We start from the raw sequence: 16,028 nt of genomic DNA on the forward strand, positions 1-16,028 counted from the left end.
GACAAAGATTATCACCTTGAGAGACCAGCATTTCTTGTGTGTGCGATTGTTGTTGCATTTCACTTAATATTCGTGCTAACTATGATTTCATGTCTCTTATGTAGAAACAACATTTGGTTTTGGTTTGAATTCAAAAGTCGATGAAATGAGTTAATGATTCCAACTAGGATTTACTTTAATGGATTCATCATAATTATTAGTATGTTATTCATTACCCAACGGCACTCAATACTATTTACTTCATAACCATGCATGCTATATATAGCCTAAAATAGTGTGTAATAATTCCTCCTCCTATATGAACGTTAATTCATGAATCTTATTATAGCTTTCAACACAAGTTTTTACTTTATACAAATGAATGATACTCCACACTATATTAATCTCTTGGCTCGTTTGAAACCGTTTTTAAAATGACTGAAAATAATTTTAATGAATGTTTTTTAATCTAATTTTTTCTTAATAAAAATTCAAGTGGATCCTAAAAAAACACTTGAAATGCTTTTTGTAAAAACCATATATCCTATGTTTTTTTTTCTTTCTAAAAAGCACGTGAAGTGATTTTGAAACCCAAAATCTATTCACCAAAAAACTTTCAGTTATTTTAAAAGCACTTCCAAACGAGTCTTAAATTATGGGGAGGGAGATTCAAACTTAAATGCATAAAGGGAAGTATATTGTTTTAGCCAACTTGACTAAGTTCAAGTTTGCCTTCCAACGCAAGTTAAACGTTAAACTAAACAAGAACAATATTTTTATGTAATTAAACCAAAAATTTTACTCGATACAACTATTACTTTGCTAACAGATTGTGTTCATTTTGACATAAACGCAACCTGTTAAGCTAACGAATTTATGTTCACCAAAAATTCCTTTAAGAACATGCACCATCCTTGAATGGTGGAATCTATGAGCATCTCTCGTTACAATTTCCCTTCCAGTAACCTTGGAGATAAACTTGGAAGCTGTATGACAAATTGACAATCCCCACAAACTCTCAGATTCTTCTTAATTCTGATAACCCTTTCCGGCCCTAAATTCAACATTCCGAAAACTACTGCAAGCTTCTTACCATGCGCATACATGGAGTTCCGCTGTTGACATGGGTATGTGCAGTTTGACAACAGACCGAACAGATGTCAACTCCTCAAACAGCAACACTTCCACGTCGCATCTTTTCCTTTCATGCAAATTACACACCTGGAGGCTGGAACTCTGCCGCTAGCTATGTTTAGCTTTAGCTAGCGTTCTCTCTCTCTCTCTCTCTCTCTCTCTCTCTCTTGAGTCGGAGACTCAAAGATATGGATGCTACTTACCCCACATCAACAATCACCCACCCGCCGCCGCCTCCGCCATCAGAGACACCAACATTTGATGAAGATGATGAGTATGGACTACTAAAACCAACAGATTGGCTCTAAAAGCTTGTGTCTTTACAACCAGATTTGATTTACAACTGCTTTTCCACTCTCTCCACCTCCATTTTCTCCCTCCTGTCTGCCGCCTCCGAGTCTGACCACCAAGTCGAGGAGGCAAAAGACACCGTTGAAACCTCCGTCCACCAGGCCCCCTCCACCATCACGCATGGTAGCGGCCTCCTCCTCAAGAACATCGGTTTCGGGCTTCTAGGGGCCGCCTATGTCTGCATGGTTTTGATTTTATCCGCTCTTTTCGGAATTGGGTTGGTGAATCTTTGGGTGGAGGAGCCGGTGTTCGTCAGGGAGCGGTTCCACCTTGATTACACGGAGCCTCATCCGACGGCTGTCTTTGCTTTTGGTTCTGCTAATGATATTTACCAAGACTTTCATACTCTAGGAAGCATGTGGGGGGAGTTCCTGTTGGACACACTTTACATGTCTCTTTGGTGCTTTTGATGCCTGAATCTGATTTCAAAAGGGGCATTGGTGTCTTTCAGGTATGTATGTATCTGTCTATCAGTTATTAACTTAGTAGTTGTGTTACATACAAAATTCTCTGTGCAAGACGTTCGTTCACACATACGTTCTTAATGGCATAAACAGATTGTCGAAGATATTATTTCACCGATTTTATGATGAGATTGATCATAATTTGACTGAAATGATTGTTTGTTACTAATTAATTAATTGGTGATATATATGATCATCAGTTGAATGAAGAACTCTTATCAGTGGACGGTGATGTGATTACAAGATCAAGCCAGCCCTGTATGCTGCGATTCGGAAGCCTCCCGGATCGACTCACACGAACATTTCTGATGGGAGTTCCTCTGCTGCTAGGATTCTCTGGTGAAACCCAGAAGTCAACGGTCCAAATAATCAAGCACAAGGAAGGGCATTATCCAATAACTCAAGCCATAAGAGTAACTTTAATTCCGAGGGCCGGAACCTCGTACCTTCGACGGTTGTATGAAGCTGAAATTGTCATGAACTCCCAGCCTCCTTGGACTAAACAATTGGTGGACAGCGGGAAGTGGACATTCTACGTCTGGACCTCTCTATACATTTATGCTATGTTCCTCGTACTTCTCATGCTTTGTTGCAGGCCACTCCTCTTTCCAATGACGATGATTGTCGCAAGTACTGCCGCAACGCAGCAGGGGACGTCACTGACGTCCCAAGTTATAGCAGTGATGGAGAATCATCCTCCCCAGAACGGAGGCGACGTGCTAGGGGATCACTAGCCACATCTGGAGACGACGAGAGCGAGGATGTTCAAGATCTGCTAAGAAAATGGCAACGAAGCAGAAGCAAAAGAAAGGCAATCTACGTGCAACCTGGAGATATGAATTTGCCAGAAGCTGTTGGCTCATCTGGAGCCTCAACAACTAGCATTACAAGAGACGATGCAAGTGTTGCTGCTGCCGAAGATGTTGGGGACCCAGAATCGGTCTGTTTATGAGGCGACGTAAGCTATGCAAAATTATGTACTTGTTGCCTTCTGTTAATATATCTGACTAAGTTTACTGATCAAAAGATTATCATTATTGATAAACCAACTAAAACATAGTTAAGAGTTCGATATCACGTAATTTTGCTTAATACAGTAGAAATTTGGAAAATGAGGCAAAGACACAACAGCTTAGCAATTGAAACAAAGAAAGACATACATTTCGTGCAACAGCGTGTTGTATACAACGGTTGCAGGAAACAAGTTTTCCTTCCAAATGGTGTGCTTAAGATTCAGACAGATAACTCGGTACGAGAAATCAATATTCCATCGGTGTCTGCATAAAGCCATTCCCCGTCACAGATCCTTGTCCCGGCAATGCTTATTGGTACCTGCTTCTCGCCGATCCCTTTCTTGTTGGCTTTCATGGGATGGGACGCCAGAGCTCTCACGCCAATGTCGCAACCGTTAATCTCGTCGACATCTCTTATGCAGCCATTGACCACTATACCTGCCCAGCCGTTATTCTGAGCTTGAACCACAGGGTTGCCTCCCAATATTGCACACCGCTTGCTTCCACCTCCGTCCACAACAAGAACTCTTCCATTGCCTTTCTCCTCGAGAAAGGAACGAACAAGGACATTGTCTTCAAATACCTTTAAGGTAACTATTTGTCCAGAGAAGACCTGTCGCCGGCCATATATCTGGAATATTGGCTCAAGCACCCGAAGATCACCACTCCCAATCAACTGAGAGTGCGCATCGCAAACTTCAGCAGTTGTAACCAAGGCCATTTGTTCCCAGCACCTTCGGGGCAAGACAAGGATCGATGAGTTAGACTTAGAATGATCACAGGCAACATATAGAAGGTTTTTCACCGGAAAATGTTATAGCAAAGCACATGGAGGATGCCATGAGAGGTTTGATTGGAGAAGACGAAATTATAAGAATCCCGCAAATACTAAATGTTACAGAAGTATGCATTATATGAGACAATAAGTGGTTGCAATGCAAAGATTGTAATGTTAGTCTTGCACACACTAGGATTCACGGAAGCATCAAGAGACGGATGGTATAAAAACCCGATTAATAGTTTAAGTCAAAATCTAATTCATCTTCGGAAAATTTTCTTCAACAAAGAGTGTCAAAAAATTCAAATTTTGTAGAGTTGAAGAGAAACACTGCAGATTTGCCTTCAAAATGAGAAAATGCAAAAGCTCAAGAATTTTCGTTGGCAACAAACATCGATTTCCAGCAACAGCAACAAAGGGAAAATATACACAGCAAGATCGCAGGGAAAGAAGACCGAATTGATAAAACCAGACCCCCATTATAATTACCAAACAAGTATCAACCATTTCAAAAAAATGCAAACTTGGGATGTAACTAAGCTAACATTCGTTTTCCCCCAGCCGAGACATGGTTTTCGAAATCCGGAAACAATTGAAACCAGCAGCATTTTGTATCAAGTTGCCCTTTTCAAGAACATAGAAGGCAGAGAAGATATTGTAAATCGTACATGTTTGCATTCACTCAAATTACAGAAAAATGCACACAAGATATTCAAATCTCAATCTCCTATAAAAGTTCAAACTAATTACGATAAATCATATACAAAATTTCACAAGTTAAGACCAAGCATGGATTCTGAACGCGGAAAAAAGCCAAACCTCATCCACACAAACACACGCAACGATTGGATCTTTATGTTGTTCGCATCACCACACAGATTCAGAACTAACAAGATTAACTCTATTAATTATTGATTAAATTATTAATCACACGAGCTGGTTTTGATCTAATTTTCATAAAATCCAAGCAATACACCCAACGATCCAAATCAATACAGAAAAACAAAAAACAAAAACAAAAAAAGTTGATTAATTTTCATATTGGGTCGGCCTGTATGCCAGAGAAATGCAAGAAATTGAAATTTGACACCAATTTGATCAATCAGACAAGCGAATCAGAGAAATCAAGAGAAACGAGGAGATGAAATCTGGCGGCTAATAATAAAAGTTGTCACCTCGAAGGATGGAGCAGGACACCAGAACACCAGAACACAGCCGAGTAGTTCAGTTGTGAGTTATGAGAAGGGAAGGAAGAAAAAGGAAGAAGCTTTGAGGGAGAGAGAGAGAGAGAGAGGGAGAGAGAGAATCTGTGTTTAGGCTGTAAAGCGCGTGCAGATACAGTCTTCTTCCTAAAGCATTATGCTGTTGCTGTCTCTTTTCAAAGTTGTTAAATCAGGTGATACAATAAGTGGAGCATAGCATACATGACTTTTAGATGTGAAAAAAGATTGTGATCCACGATCGATGTATATTTTGACAATTTTCATTTTTAATTATAATGATATTTGGTGTTTGCTCGGCGTACGGAGCCAACTAAAATATTTCTTCATGTTCACACATGCATAATTATATTTTATTTTTGCTTTACCGATGAGAAATTTTATTCGAACTTATATAATTTATTTCTACACTTAATTTAAAATTTAAATATGAATTGTCCTTTTTGCTTCGTTATATAATTACTATTAAGTACAAGATGAAATTAACAATATAACTAAAATTTATCAATAAACTCATATCCAATAACTTACCATTACGCAATATTAAGATCAAACCCTAAGACTTGAGATAAGACAAAAAATGTACAGGAATTAATGAAATTGTGTTTTTGAGGACTGAAAGTATACTGGCGATCTTGTGAGCTTGAAATTAATGAAGTTGGGATGGGTCATGCGGATGAATTAAGACAACCTTCTTGCCTACCCAGAAGCTAACTTGGTGATCTCGAGAGTTTAAGTGCTATGACAAGGTAGGAGGGAATTCATTTACTTGCTAATACTTAAATTTCTGCATGTGCCTGGATGAGGATGAACTAGTGACCGTCTTTGCTACTCAATCTGCAGCGTACTTCCAATCCTCAAAAACACAATTTCATTAATTTCCATATACTTCCAATAAGTTTTATTGCAGTATACTTTCAATCCTCAAAAAACACAGTTTTATTGCAATATATTTCCAGTAAACCATTCATTTCATATTTCAAGGTCAGAAATTGTAAAAACATTCATGAATACTGATTTTGGGTTTTTATTTTTTGAATGGGTGTAAAGATAAATTTAATTGGGTTTTCCCATCTCTCATGTTCCTCATGCCGTCCCCATCTCTCTCTTTTCCTCCATCTCCACCTCAGCTTTTCCCTCTCCAAGCCACCATGGTTGGAGATTTAGCTTATCTGTATTTGCTTTTAACTTCCGTTTGTTTTTTGTCTGAGCATTTTGTGTCTCAGGTTGCTCTGAGCTTGGTCTCAGTCTTTCCCGAGTTTATCTCATATATGTTTTCTTTGCCTTGTTCCTCTCCAAACATTGCTCTTCATCGTGAACTTTTACCTGCTACCCTTTAAAAGTGCATTTTGCACTATTTGGTAGGATTATGGGAGTGCTCCCAGCGTGGGTAGCTTGCCTATCCCCATTTTCCGTTCATCCATTTGGTTCTTTGTCCTTTCTTCTGGGTGGTGGTGACGGATTTGCAGTGGCGGTGCAGCTGTTTTGGTAGAGGTGGTTGTCTAGGTTTTTCGGTTTGGTTGCTGCTATGGGCTGCTCATTTTGGGCCCTTTTCATTGTTGTTTTCGTTTATGGAGTTTGGCTTTTGCTCGGCTATTTTAGACTCTTTTGGAGTAGTTCTTATATTGTATTATCTTTCTCTTTAAATGAAATTTACTTTGTTTGTCTAAAAAAAAAAATACAAAGAAGTTTCTCATGAAATGATTTGATTCATGAGAGCGAGAAAAAAAAAACTAATGAAAATGGCTTGAAAATTTTGAGTTTTAACGATAGGGACAAAATAAAGGATAAAGTAAATATTAGCAGGTTTGACTTTTTAGTGTAAAAATGTGATTTTTCGTTAAAATTCCCAAAAAACAAAGAGTCGAGGGCGTTTACAAATAAAAAATAATAAAAAAAGGGCGGGGTGCCCCGTAAGGACAACAAGTAACCGCGAGACACCTGGACAACAACTAACAAGATTAATCAGAAAGCTTAACTCTATTAATTATTGATTAAATTATTAATCACACGAGCTGGTTTTGATCTAATTTTCATAAAATCCAAGCAATACACCCAACGATCCAAATCAACACAGAAAAAAGCAAAAACAAAAAAAGATGATTAATTTTCATATTGGATCGGCCTGTATGCCAGAGAAATGCAAGAAAATGAAATTTGACACCAATTTGATCAATCAGACAAGCGAATCAGAGAAATCAAGAAAAACGAGGAGATGAAATCTGGCGGCTAATAATAAAAGTTTTTACCTCGAAGGATGGAGCAGGACACGAGAACACAGCTGAGTAGTTCAGTTGTGAGTTATGGGAAGGGAGGGAAGGAAGGAAAAGGAAGAAGCTTCGAGGGAGAGAGAGAATCTGTGTTAGGCTGTAAAGCGCGTGCAGATACAGTCTTCTTCCTAAATAATTAGGAAACTTTAACAAAAACTTCCGGTACTCTTCACTTTAACGAAAAAACACATTTTTATAATAAAAAGTCAATTATGGTACTATTTATTTTACACTTTATTTTGTTCTTATCATTAAAACTCAAAATTTTTAAATTATTTTCATTAATTTTTCTTAAAAATTATGATGTTGCTGTCTCTTTTTAAAGTTGTTAAATCAGGTGATACAATAAGTGGAGCATAACATCATGACTTTTAGATGTGAAAAAAGATTGTGATCCACGATCGATGTGCCTGTAGAACACTACATATGAGCGATATTTTGACAATTTTCATTTTTAATCATATAATGATATTTGGTGTTTGCTCGGCGTACGGAGCCAACTAAAATATTTCTTCATGTTCACACATGCATAATTATATTGGCCAAATTGGATTATTCATCTCCGTGGTCATAGGAAACTTGCATGATGACCCATGTGGTGAAAAAACTAGGAATTAAACTCCTGTGGTCAAGAATGTTAGCAAATTTAGTCCAAAAGTAAGATTTCTGTTAAATGACTGTTAAAAGTATGGGTAAAATTGTATTTTCAGTTTCAATTGACATTTAAAATAATTTTTTTTATAACAATTAACAAAAAAAAATAATGCTTAATTTTTTAAATAAAAAAAAGCCCCAATTCAATGTCAATTGGAACTGCAAATACAGTTTTACCCAACTTTTAACAGTCATTTAACAGAAATCTTACTTTTTGACTAAATTTGCTAACATTCTAGACCACAGGGTTTAATTCCTAGTTTTTTCACCACAGGGGTCATCATGCAAGTGTCCTATGACCACGGGGATGAACAATCCAATTTAGCCTAATTATATTTTATGTTTGCTTTACCGACTATTCATTAATGAGAAATTTTATTCGAACTCATATAACTTATTTCTACACCTAATTTAAAATTTAAATATGAATTGTCCCTTTTACTCTATTGCATAATTACCATTAAGTACAAGATGAAATTAACAATATAACTAAAATTTATCAATAAACTCACACCCAATAACTTACCATTACGCAATCTTAAGATCAAACCCTAAGACTTGAGATAAGACAAAAAGTGTACAGGAATTAATGAAATTGTGTTTTTTAGGACGGAAAGTATACTGGCGATCTCGTGAGCTTGAAATTAATGAAGTTGGGATGGGTCATGCGGGTGAATTAAGACAACCTTCTTGCCTACCCAGAAGCTAACGTGGTGATCTCGAGAGTTTCAATGCTATGACAAGGTAGGAGGGAATTTATTTACTTGCCAATACTTAAATTTTTGCATGTGCCTGGATGAGGATGAACTAGTGACCGTCTTGCTACTCAATCTACAGTGTACTTCCAATCCTCAAAAACACAATTTCATTAATTTCCATATACTTCCAATAAGTTTTATTGCAGTATACTTTCAATCCTCAAAAACACAGTTTATTGCAATATATTTCCAGTAAACCATTCATTTCATATTTCAAGGTCATAAATTGTAAAAACATTCATGAATACTGATTTTGGGTTTTTATTTTTTAAATGGGTGTAAAGATAAATTTAATTGGGTTTGTGAGGTTATTTTAGGTAGTAAATTGGGGTGTAAAGAGATATTGATAGTTTGATTAAAAATAATATGAGTGTAGAGAGTAAGTTGGGTGTAGAAAAAGATTATATGGATTCAAATAAAATTTTCCTTCATTAATTTATTCGTGGTATTAATAATTATACGAAGGAATTCATCAGGATGATAACGTAGAAGGATTCATTTTGTCATGGATTTATCACAACACGAGGAATAAAATAGAAAGATTGAAATTATATGGTGGACGACTGAATATGCATATTTATATTTTGACAATTTTAGCCTTGTAAGTTTTTTTTAAAACAGTTAAAATCCATTAGAAGTGTGATTTTATTGAACGAAAAACTTCCGGTACTGTTAACTTTAACGAAAAATCACATTTTTACACTAAAAAGTCTATATTGGTACTATTCACTTTACCCTTTATTTTGTTCTTATCGTTAAAACTCAAAGTTTTCAAACCTTTTTCATTAGTTTTTCTTTCATACAATTAGTGAAATTTAAGCTTCAATAAAGAAGTTTTTCACAAATATATATATATAAAAGAGAGCTTGCCTATGACTTTGTGCCATCTCCCTCCCCCAAAGTAAAGCCCCGATCCTCTGAACCCTTCTCTGCTGTTGGCCTCTTACTCCGGCTTAAGGTCAGCGGCAGCCTAACCCTTCCCTCCTCGCCCTTCTCTCTCTTCCTCTCCCGTCCACCCCTTTTTCATCCCTATCCCCCATCTCTCCCTGATTTTCGCCCTTCTTCCTCTTTCTCCTTTTTCCACCCTTGTTTCCTTACTTTCTCCCCTTCTCTCTGTCTCTTTCCTCCAGTTTTTCCCATCTCTCATGTTCCTCCCGCCGTCCCCATCTTTCTCTTTTCCTCCATCTCCACCTCAGCTTTTCCCTCTCTAAGCCACCATGGTTGGAGATTTCGTTTATTTGTATTTGCTTTTAGCTTCCATTTGTTTTTTGTCTAAGCATTTTGTGTCTCAGGTTGCTATGAACTTGGTCTCAGTCTTTCTTGTGTTTATCTCATATATGTTTTCTTTGCCTTGTTCCTCTCCAAACATTGCTCCTCATCGTGAACTTTTACCTGTTACCCTTTTAAAGCGCATTTTGCACTATTTGGTAGGATTATGGCAGCGCTCCCAGCGCGGGTAGCTTGCCTACCCCCATTTTCCGTTCATCCATTTGGTTCTTTGTCCCTTCTTCCGGGTGGTGGTGACGGATATGCGGTGGCTGTGCAGCTGTTTTGGTGGAGGTGGCTGTCTAGGTTTTTCGATTTGGTTGCTGTTATGGGTTGCTCACTTTGGGCCATTCTCATTGTTGTTTTTTATGGAGTTGGGCTTTTGCTTGGCTATTTTGGACTCTTTTTTGGAGTAGTCCTTATCTTGTATTACCCATCTCTTTAAATGAAATTTACTTTGTTTGTCTTAAAAAAAAAAAAAAAAAACAAAGAAGTTTCTCTTGAAATGATTTGATTCATCAGGGCGAGGAAAAAAAAGGGTCGGGGGGCGTTCACAAATAAAAAAGAATAAAACGGGGGCGGGGTGCCACGAGAGGTGAGGACAACAAGTAACCGCGAGACACCTGGGCAAACCCCAAGAGAGGACAAACAACAGGAGTCAGCAGCACCACCTTCAAACCTCTCGAGGGCTTTTTTTACCCACGCGGGAATATACAGCGCGAGGCGTCGTGGTTTCTTTTTTTGGCCGCACGGGGGAAACACCGGATAAAGACCCCTTACTGGTTTTACCCGAATAATCGGGGCATGGTTTAGGGTTGCGGTACACGCGTACATCCCAGCCCGGCACCCCAAGGTACCCAAATTGCCCCTTCGTCGGTCGATATAAGCAGGGGTAAATTTCTTGCATTAGTCGATGTGGGATAAGAGATCCCCAGATGTGAACTACATTGTTATACAGAAACAGATATATGATGGTGGCACCAATTTTTACTGGATGTCACAACGACGGTATTCAAACCAATGCATTACCATATGAGAAAGGTTAAACCATAAGTTAGTGCGTGGTTGATTTGAGAGAGCGTCACCATGGAATTTCAGGTTTGAAAAGTTTCTCCCCAACAGGGCAAGTAACCTCGTCTCTTAGCAGGATTAGATAGCAAATTCTTGGCCTGCTGGGCCAAACATGGAGAAAAGAAATTTGTGAACCTGTTTCATGATGAAAGAGGCGAAAAGTTTCTTATTGATTCATCAGTTCTACATTACAAAAGCACGGCATTTAACAACAATAACAACAAAGTCCGCTTATGGGAACGCCTTATGAGTCCAAATTGGAACAGGGAAAATAAAACACTAATTATAATAAAGCCACAATCAAGGTTTCCCAGAAGACTCAGTTTAAGTCAACCTGTGGATGGTTTTCATGTCAGCAGCTTCCTTGATGGTGTTTTTCTCAACATGGTCCCACCACTTGAACAAGAAGTTGTCCACGACGAGTCTGAACCAAGGTGACAGCTTCAGACCTTCCTCCCCGGCATCTGCCTTTCTCAACAGCTCCTTCAGCTCCTCCTGGTTTACGTACTTGATATCAGCTACCTCATCAGGGTTCGGATGCACATTAACATCTCGGACAGTGAAGAGGAGGTAATCAACTGCAAATACAACAAAACACACACACAGGGTGAACAGAAAATTCTGAAACAAGACAATTTGTTTGACCATCACGACCAGTCTGACAAATGCATCTCGGACAGTGAAGAGAAGGTAATCAACTGCAAAGAACGTTAATCGTAAAAAATGTAGAGTAACCCAAGTTGGAATATTACGTTCATGTTCTCCCCACTTGCCATCAGAAGGTGCCTTGTACAGCATGCGACCCAACGGGATAAACTGATCAACAGGCACATCTTCAGCAGGAATACCGAGTTCATCCAAAAGCTTCCTTTGAGCAGCATTTCGTACCCCTGGAAACAAAATGGAGAAGGAAAAAAACTATTAGAGCAAGTCACAGTAGGCCAAGTAAAATTGACTCTCAAAGGCATGATAAATAGAAAAATATACCAAGAGAGTTCTCATCAATAAGCTCAGATTCACGGTATAGTGGATGACTGCAACAGGTGTTTGTCCACACAAGTGGGAATGTTACCTTGGTTGCAGAACGTTGCTGCATAGAAAGACAGACATAAATGAGTATGCTAAACACTATTATTTAACGACGCTCATAAAGAAAAACTGTCCAGAAAGATCAATTGAAAGATCATTGCCGCCAATTGCAAAGACAGTCGTTCCCTCTTCATATTCTATTATTATTACTCGAGATTCTCAGGATGCACCCTGCTACTATGGAACATCTTATGAATGACCACTCTAAACTGAACGCTGCCAGCACCGTAAATTTCAGTTAGCGTGATCCAAGAAAAATACCTGAAGAAGCAACTCATGCTTTGAGTTAAACAAAAAGACACTGAAAGCTCTGTGAAGCAAATTTTCAGATTCGATCTTTTCCATCAAGTGACCTGCAGTTCACATAATGCATGAAAACTTCAGAAACTAACAGTTGTACAAGAAAGAACACAAGAGTTGTATCGACATGCATGATCGGGCATTATTACCAAGTACATTCAAGCTCCAAGGAAATATAATCCTTTAATATGGATTTTCTTTGCAAATTGCAATGAAGTAAAATAGGAGACAAAAATTCTTCCCTCAGAATTCCTATCCCACTCAAATCTCCAAAATTACTAAATGTCCTAGAGCGGTTTATCAAGTATTACATCATAAGCCATGGCACGAAGTCATAAAACTTCAAGTCCTAAACTATCAAAACAGAATATTAATTTCTAAACATAAAAAAATTTATCACATTGAAATCTCGCAACGAGAAGGTATTAGCAAGCAAAAGTACTTACAATTGTACTTGGTATCGTGACCAACAACACGATCATTCTCATCCACCAGAATACATCTGCAGAAATTCGAATAAAACAGATCGTCAGCTCCCAGGAATGACTAACACCTGAATATACATTGGACCGTACAAAAGGTTAAAATCGGAAAAGGACAAGAGGCAGCACTGATTGAACGGATGGCATTGCCACCTGATGCTCATCCGGGGGAACTGCCTTCTTACCCTAAATTCCATTCCGACGCGAAATGAATTGAAATCACAGGTAATTGATATTCTCATATCAAAATGTTTTTAGCAAGGGGAAGAAACTAAAGGGGAAAGCTTTTGATAATCGATCTCAGCTCCGGTTCAATCGTTTCTTAACCAATTCGGCATTTCGGATCAGATGTATGTAGCCTCATTTAAATTGAACACAAGCTCGAGTCGAGCTCAAGTATCATAGCTCGGCTTATACATACATCTTTGTCCATCCACTTATAATTTCCTCTCGACTATGTTATCCTCTGTTTGGTTAATCAGAAACTGGAGTAATTGTAAAGAAAGTTAACGGTTACTTTGGACAAAGTATTCGTTTATTCATCTGTTTCAAATTCTGAGCAACCAAACAGACCACAACAGAACAATCAACAGAATATAAATTTGAAAAAAGAGCCGCAATTTAGGAAACAAAATAGAAAAAGCCTACGACTTTCATTTTATTTACTGTTCCGGTATTTCCTGAGCAGAAAAAAAAAACAGAGCAAATTACAAAACAGATCAACCAAAACAACCGAAAAAAAAGAAAGAAAACGGTAAAAGCGCGAATATGAACATAAGTCAGGGGCAAAGTGGGGGGGGGGGGGGAGAGGGACTTACTCGTCTTCGAACATGAGGCGTCGCTGGACGGCGTCCATGCCGGCGTCAGGAGCGTCGCCCATGGTGGAACTGTGAAAAGACAGAGACAGCCTGGCGGAGAGGGAGGGGAAGGCGGAGGGCTTGGAGAAGAGAAAGGTTGGAGTGGCAGGGGATGAGAAGAGAGGAGGATGAGATTTGGGAAGGAAGGAGAGAGTGTGGAGAAGGCGAGCAGTGGAGAGGCTCATTGGAAATTGGAATGGAGCAGTGAATATATAGAAGTCTCCGCTTTAATCTAATTTTGGTACACTTTTTATATCAAATTTAATTCTGCAAATCATTGCCCTTTACCGACCATTATTATTCGATCCACAAATGGTAGGAAAAGATTTGGTAATAAAAATTTCTAATTAAACTTTTATTTTATCAACAACAAAATAAATCCTTATGCTAGATTTTCAATTAAAATTAATAAGATTCGTGACTCCAATAAATGTTTGGTTCTTGCTATCATTTTTTCTTTTATATGATAAGACACGAGATTTAAAAGAGATTAGTAAGTCTTTTTGTTGTAAATTTGAAATATCTACTGAAGTAATAATTGTAAAAGTCCAACAATTTTGAGTAGGAAACAAACATGATATACAGTAACAGCGCCAAAAAAATATGGAAATTTTGATTAATATGAAAAACGTGGTACATGATGGATGATTTGGGGTGCTAAACTAATAAAGTCAAAAGTATGGTATTGCTAATTTGTTGTGTAAGTTGTTGGTTTATGTGAGTTGGCCAAAATTGACCAGCCAATTAAGGCAGCCAACCAGCTATCTTTGACAGATGCACTTCATCATCAAACTATTATTTCTGGTTTAGCTCTCCTATATTCGTCTTTACCATACCACTTAATCTAAAACAATATATATATATATTAATAAGTTACCAAAGCCAAATTAATAGCAAACAAAAGAAACAGAAATTAATTACAAATAAAATAGTCACGGTCGAATAGTATTCCTCATCACTTGTAAATAAGACGTCTTGTGTTCGATTCTCGCCAAAAATAAATTTGAATCACATTATTGCTAGCTCATTATGAAGCTTAACCTACATTTTCTACAATATCTTTTGTTCAAAAAATAAAAAATTAACAAATAAAATAAGATGGTGGGTGACGAGACGACTGACGAGGGCATGGATCTTCAAGTTTATGTGGGCTCATTTTGTTGTTCACATTTCGTTTCACACAAAATGGAGAATCTTGAAGGATTGATCCATAGGATAGTGCGTATTCTGTCGAGTTTAATATGTTTTTTAGGATAACTCTTAAACCAAGAAAGGGTATGTACATTCAAACACTAAAATAGACAAGAATCTATAGTTTCGTAAATCTATCACACAAATACCACCATCGCAACGCTAACACACAATTTTTTTTTCTAGAGATGCTTCGGTTGATTTAGTTTCTTATATTTTGGTGCATTCCTTTAAGTTTATCATATATTAGGCCATTTTAAGGAATGACTCATTGCACATCGAACTTGAACGAACCAAATCGTCTATTTTGTAAGTTTTGATTTATAGATCATCTATGCAAAATTAAATTCAATCCAAAATCATTTGCCTATTTAATTGTCACGATGAAATTTCAGTGTTTCTTAAAACGTAATGTTCATCTTTTAATTTAATTAGATATCTCGAACATTTCTGATTTGTCTATTTTGTAAAAATGATTTATGAGGTGAAACTTGAAAAATAAATACTTTGGATCGTTGAAATTCAAAATGATGTGGACCCCACAACTAATCCCTATTTTTTGAAAAAAAAATTAGTGATCCCTTTCTTTAAAGATTGTGGATCACATTTGCTGTTTCTTATATTTGCATATATGAAGCATATGGGCGTGCTATATGCATACAAAAATTACGGGTTGAATTTTTGTTTGTTGAAGGGTCTAAGATCATCTCCAACCCAAGAAATACCAAATGGCTCCCTTTAATCCTATAACTATACAAGAAATTATATTTTAATAAATAGTATTAGGCCATATTTAATACCATCTCCAACAGATGGGGCCAAAGTGCCATAAGCCAAAAATAATCATTTGACAAAAAATCATCTCCAACCAAGGGGGCTAAATGGTCATAGGCCAAACATAATTTATTATTTTAATTAAATTAATATGATTAATTAAATTAAATTACCATATTAAAATAAGGTTTTCAGACATATTTTGAGTGTCACTTGTGGTCAAATGAATAAACCTCCAGATTTCTTATCTTTATATAATCTCAATAATTTTTTTGATATAATTTCGAGTGATACGTGTCGCTAACTTGAGTAACTCTTCAGATTTCTTATCTTTATGTAATTTCAATAAATTTTTCGGATAGGATTTCGAGTGACAC

General features: G+C 37.3%; 2 protein-coding genes, 1 long non-coding RNA gene and 1 pseudogene across 4 annotated transcripts; 1 reads left to right on the forward strand and 3 right to left on the reverse strand.

The window, feature by feature from the left end:
* The first annotated feature begins 1,833 nt into the window (after window positions 1-1,833).
* LOC126592076 (seipin-1-like) lies at window positions 1,834-2,931 on the forward strand (annotated as a pseudogene).
* Window positions 2,070-2,471, reverse strand: LOC126592078 (uncharacterized). Its single transcript, XR_007612595.1, has 2 exons — window positions 2,375-2,471; window positions 2,070-2,264 (listed from the first exon to the last, which is right to left on the reverse strand). It is a non-coding gene; the product is annotated as an uncharacterized LOC126592078 (long non-coding RNA).
* A 9-nt stretch (window positions 2,932-2,940) lies between the features above and the next one.
* LOC126592077 (putative 4-hydroxy-4-methyl-2-oxoglutarate aldolase 2) lies at window positions 2,941-7,304 on the reverse strand. Of its 2 annotated transcripts, none has more exons than XM_050257833.1 (2): window positions 7,189-7,304; window positions 2,941-3,675 (listed from the first exon to the last, which is right to left on the reverse strand). In XM_050257833.1, exon 2 carries the CDS (start codon window positions 3,660-3,662, stop codon window positions 3,162-3,164), a length of 501 nt encoding a protein of 166 aa, XP_050113790.1. In that variant the 5' UTR covers window positions 3,663-3,675; window positions 7,189-7,304; the 3' UTR covers window positions 2,941-3,161. The 2 variants fall into 2 exon arrangements, with proteins under 2 accessions (XP_050113790.1, XP_050113789.1); XM_050257832.1 differs by lacking the exon at window positions 7,189-7,304 and adding an exon at window positions 4,895-5,113.
* Window positions 7,305-11,084: 3,780 nt separating this feature from the next.
* Window positions 11,085-13,896, reverse strand: LOC126592075 (isopentenyl-diphosphate Delta-isomerase I-like). The gene is made up of 6 exons (XM_050257831.1): window positions 13,648-13,896; window positions 12,794-12,849; window positions 12,309-12,400; window positions 11,946-12,048; window positions 11,711-11,848; window positions 11,085-11,536 (listed from the first exon to the last, which is right to left on the reverse strand). The coding sequence occupies exons 1-6, from the start codon at window positions 13,869-13,871 to the stop codon at window positions 11,283-11,285; spliced, it is 867 nt and encodes a 288-aa protein (XP_050113788.1). The 5' UTR covers window positions 13,872-13,896; the 3' UTR covers window positions 11,085-11,282.
* Window positions 13,897-16,028: the final 2,132 nt, after the last annotated feature.

This window comes from Malus sylvestris, chromosome 12, assembly GCF_916048215.2.
Source record: "Malus sylvestris chromosome 12, drMalSylv7.2, whole genome shotgun sequence".
Classification (NCBI taxonomy): Eukaryota; Viridiplantae; Streptophyta; class Magnoliopsida; order Rosales; family Rosaceae; genus Malus; species Malus sylvestris.

Excerpts from the sequence above, each read along its gene's own strand:
- LOC126592077 (XM_050257833.1), bottom strand. The coding sequence starts at position 3,662 with ATGGCCTTGGTTACAACTGCTGAAGTTTGCGATGCGCACTCTCAGTTG.
- LOC126592075 (XM_050257831.1), bottom strand. The coding sequence starts at position 13,871 with ATGAGCCTCTCCACTGCTCGCCTTCTCCACACTCTCTCCTTCCTTCCC. Across the intron at positions 12,850-13,647 it reads CGCCTCATGTTCGAAGACGA|ATGTATTCTGGTGGATGAGA; the intron begins GTAAGTCCCTCT and ends GAATTTCTGCAG. Across the intron at positions 11,849-11,945 it reads TATTGATGAGAACTCTCTTG|GGGTACGAAATGCTGCTCAA; the intron begins GTATATTTTTCT and ends TTTTGTTTCCAG.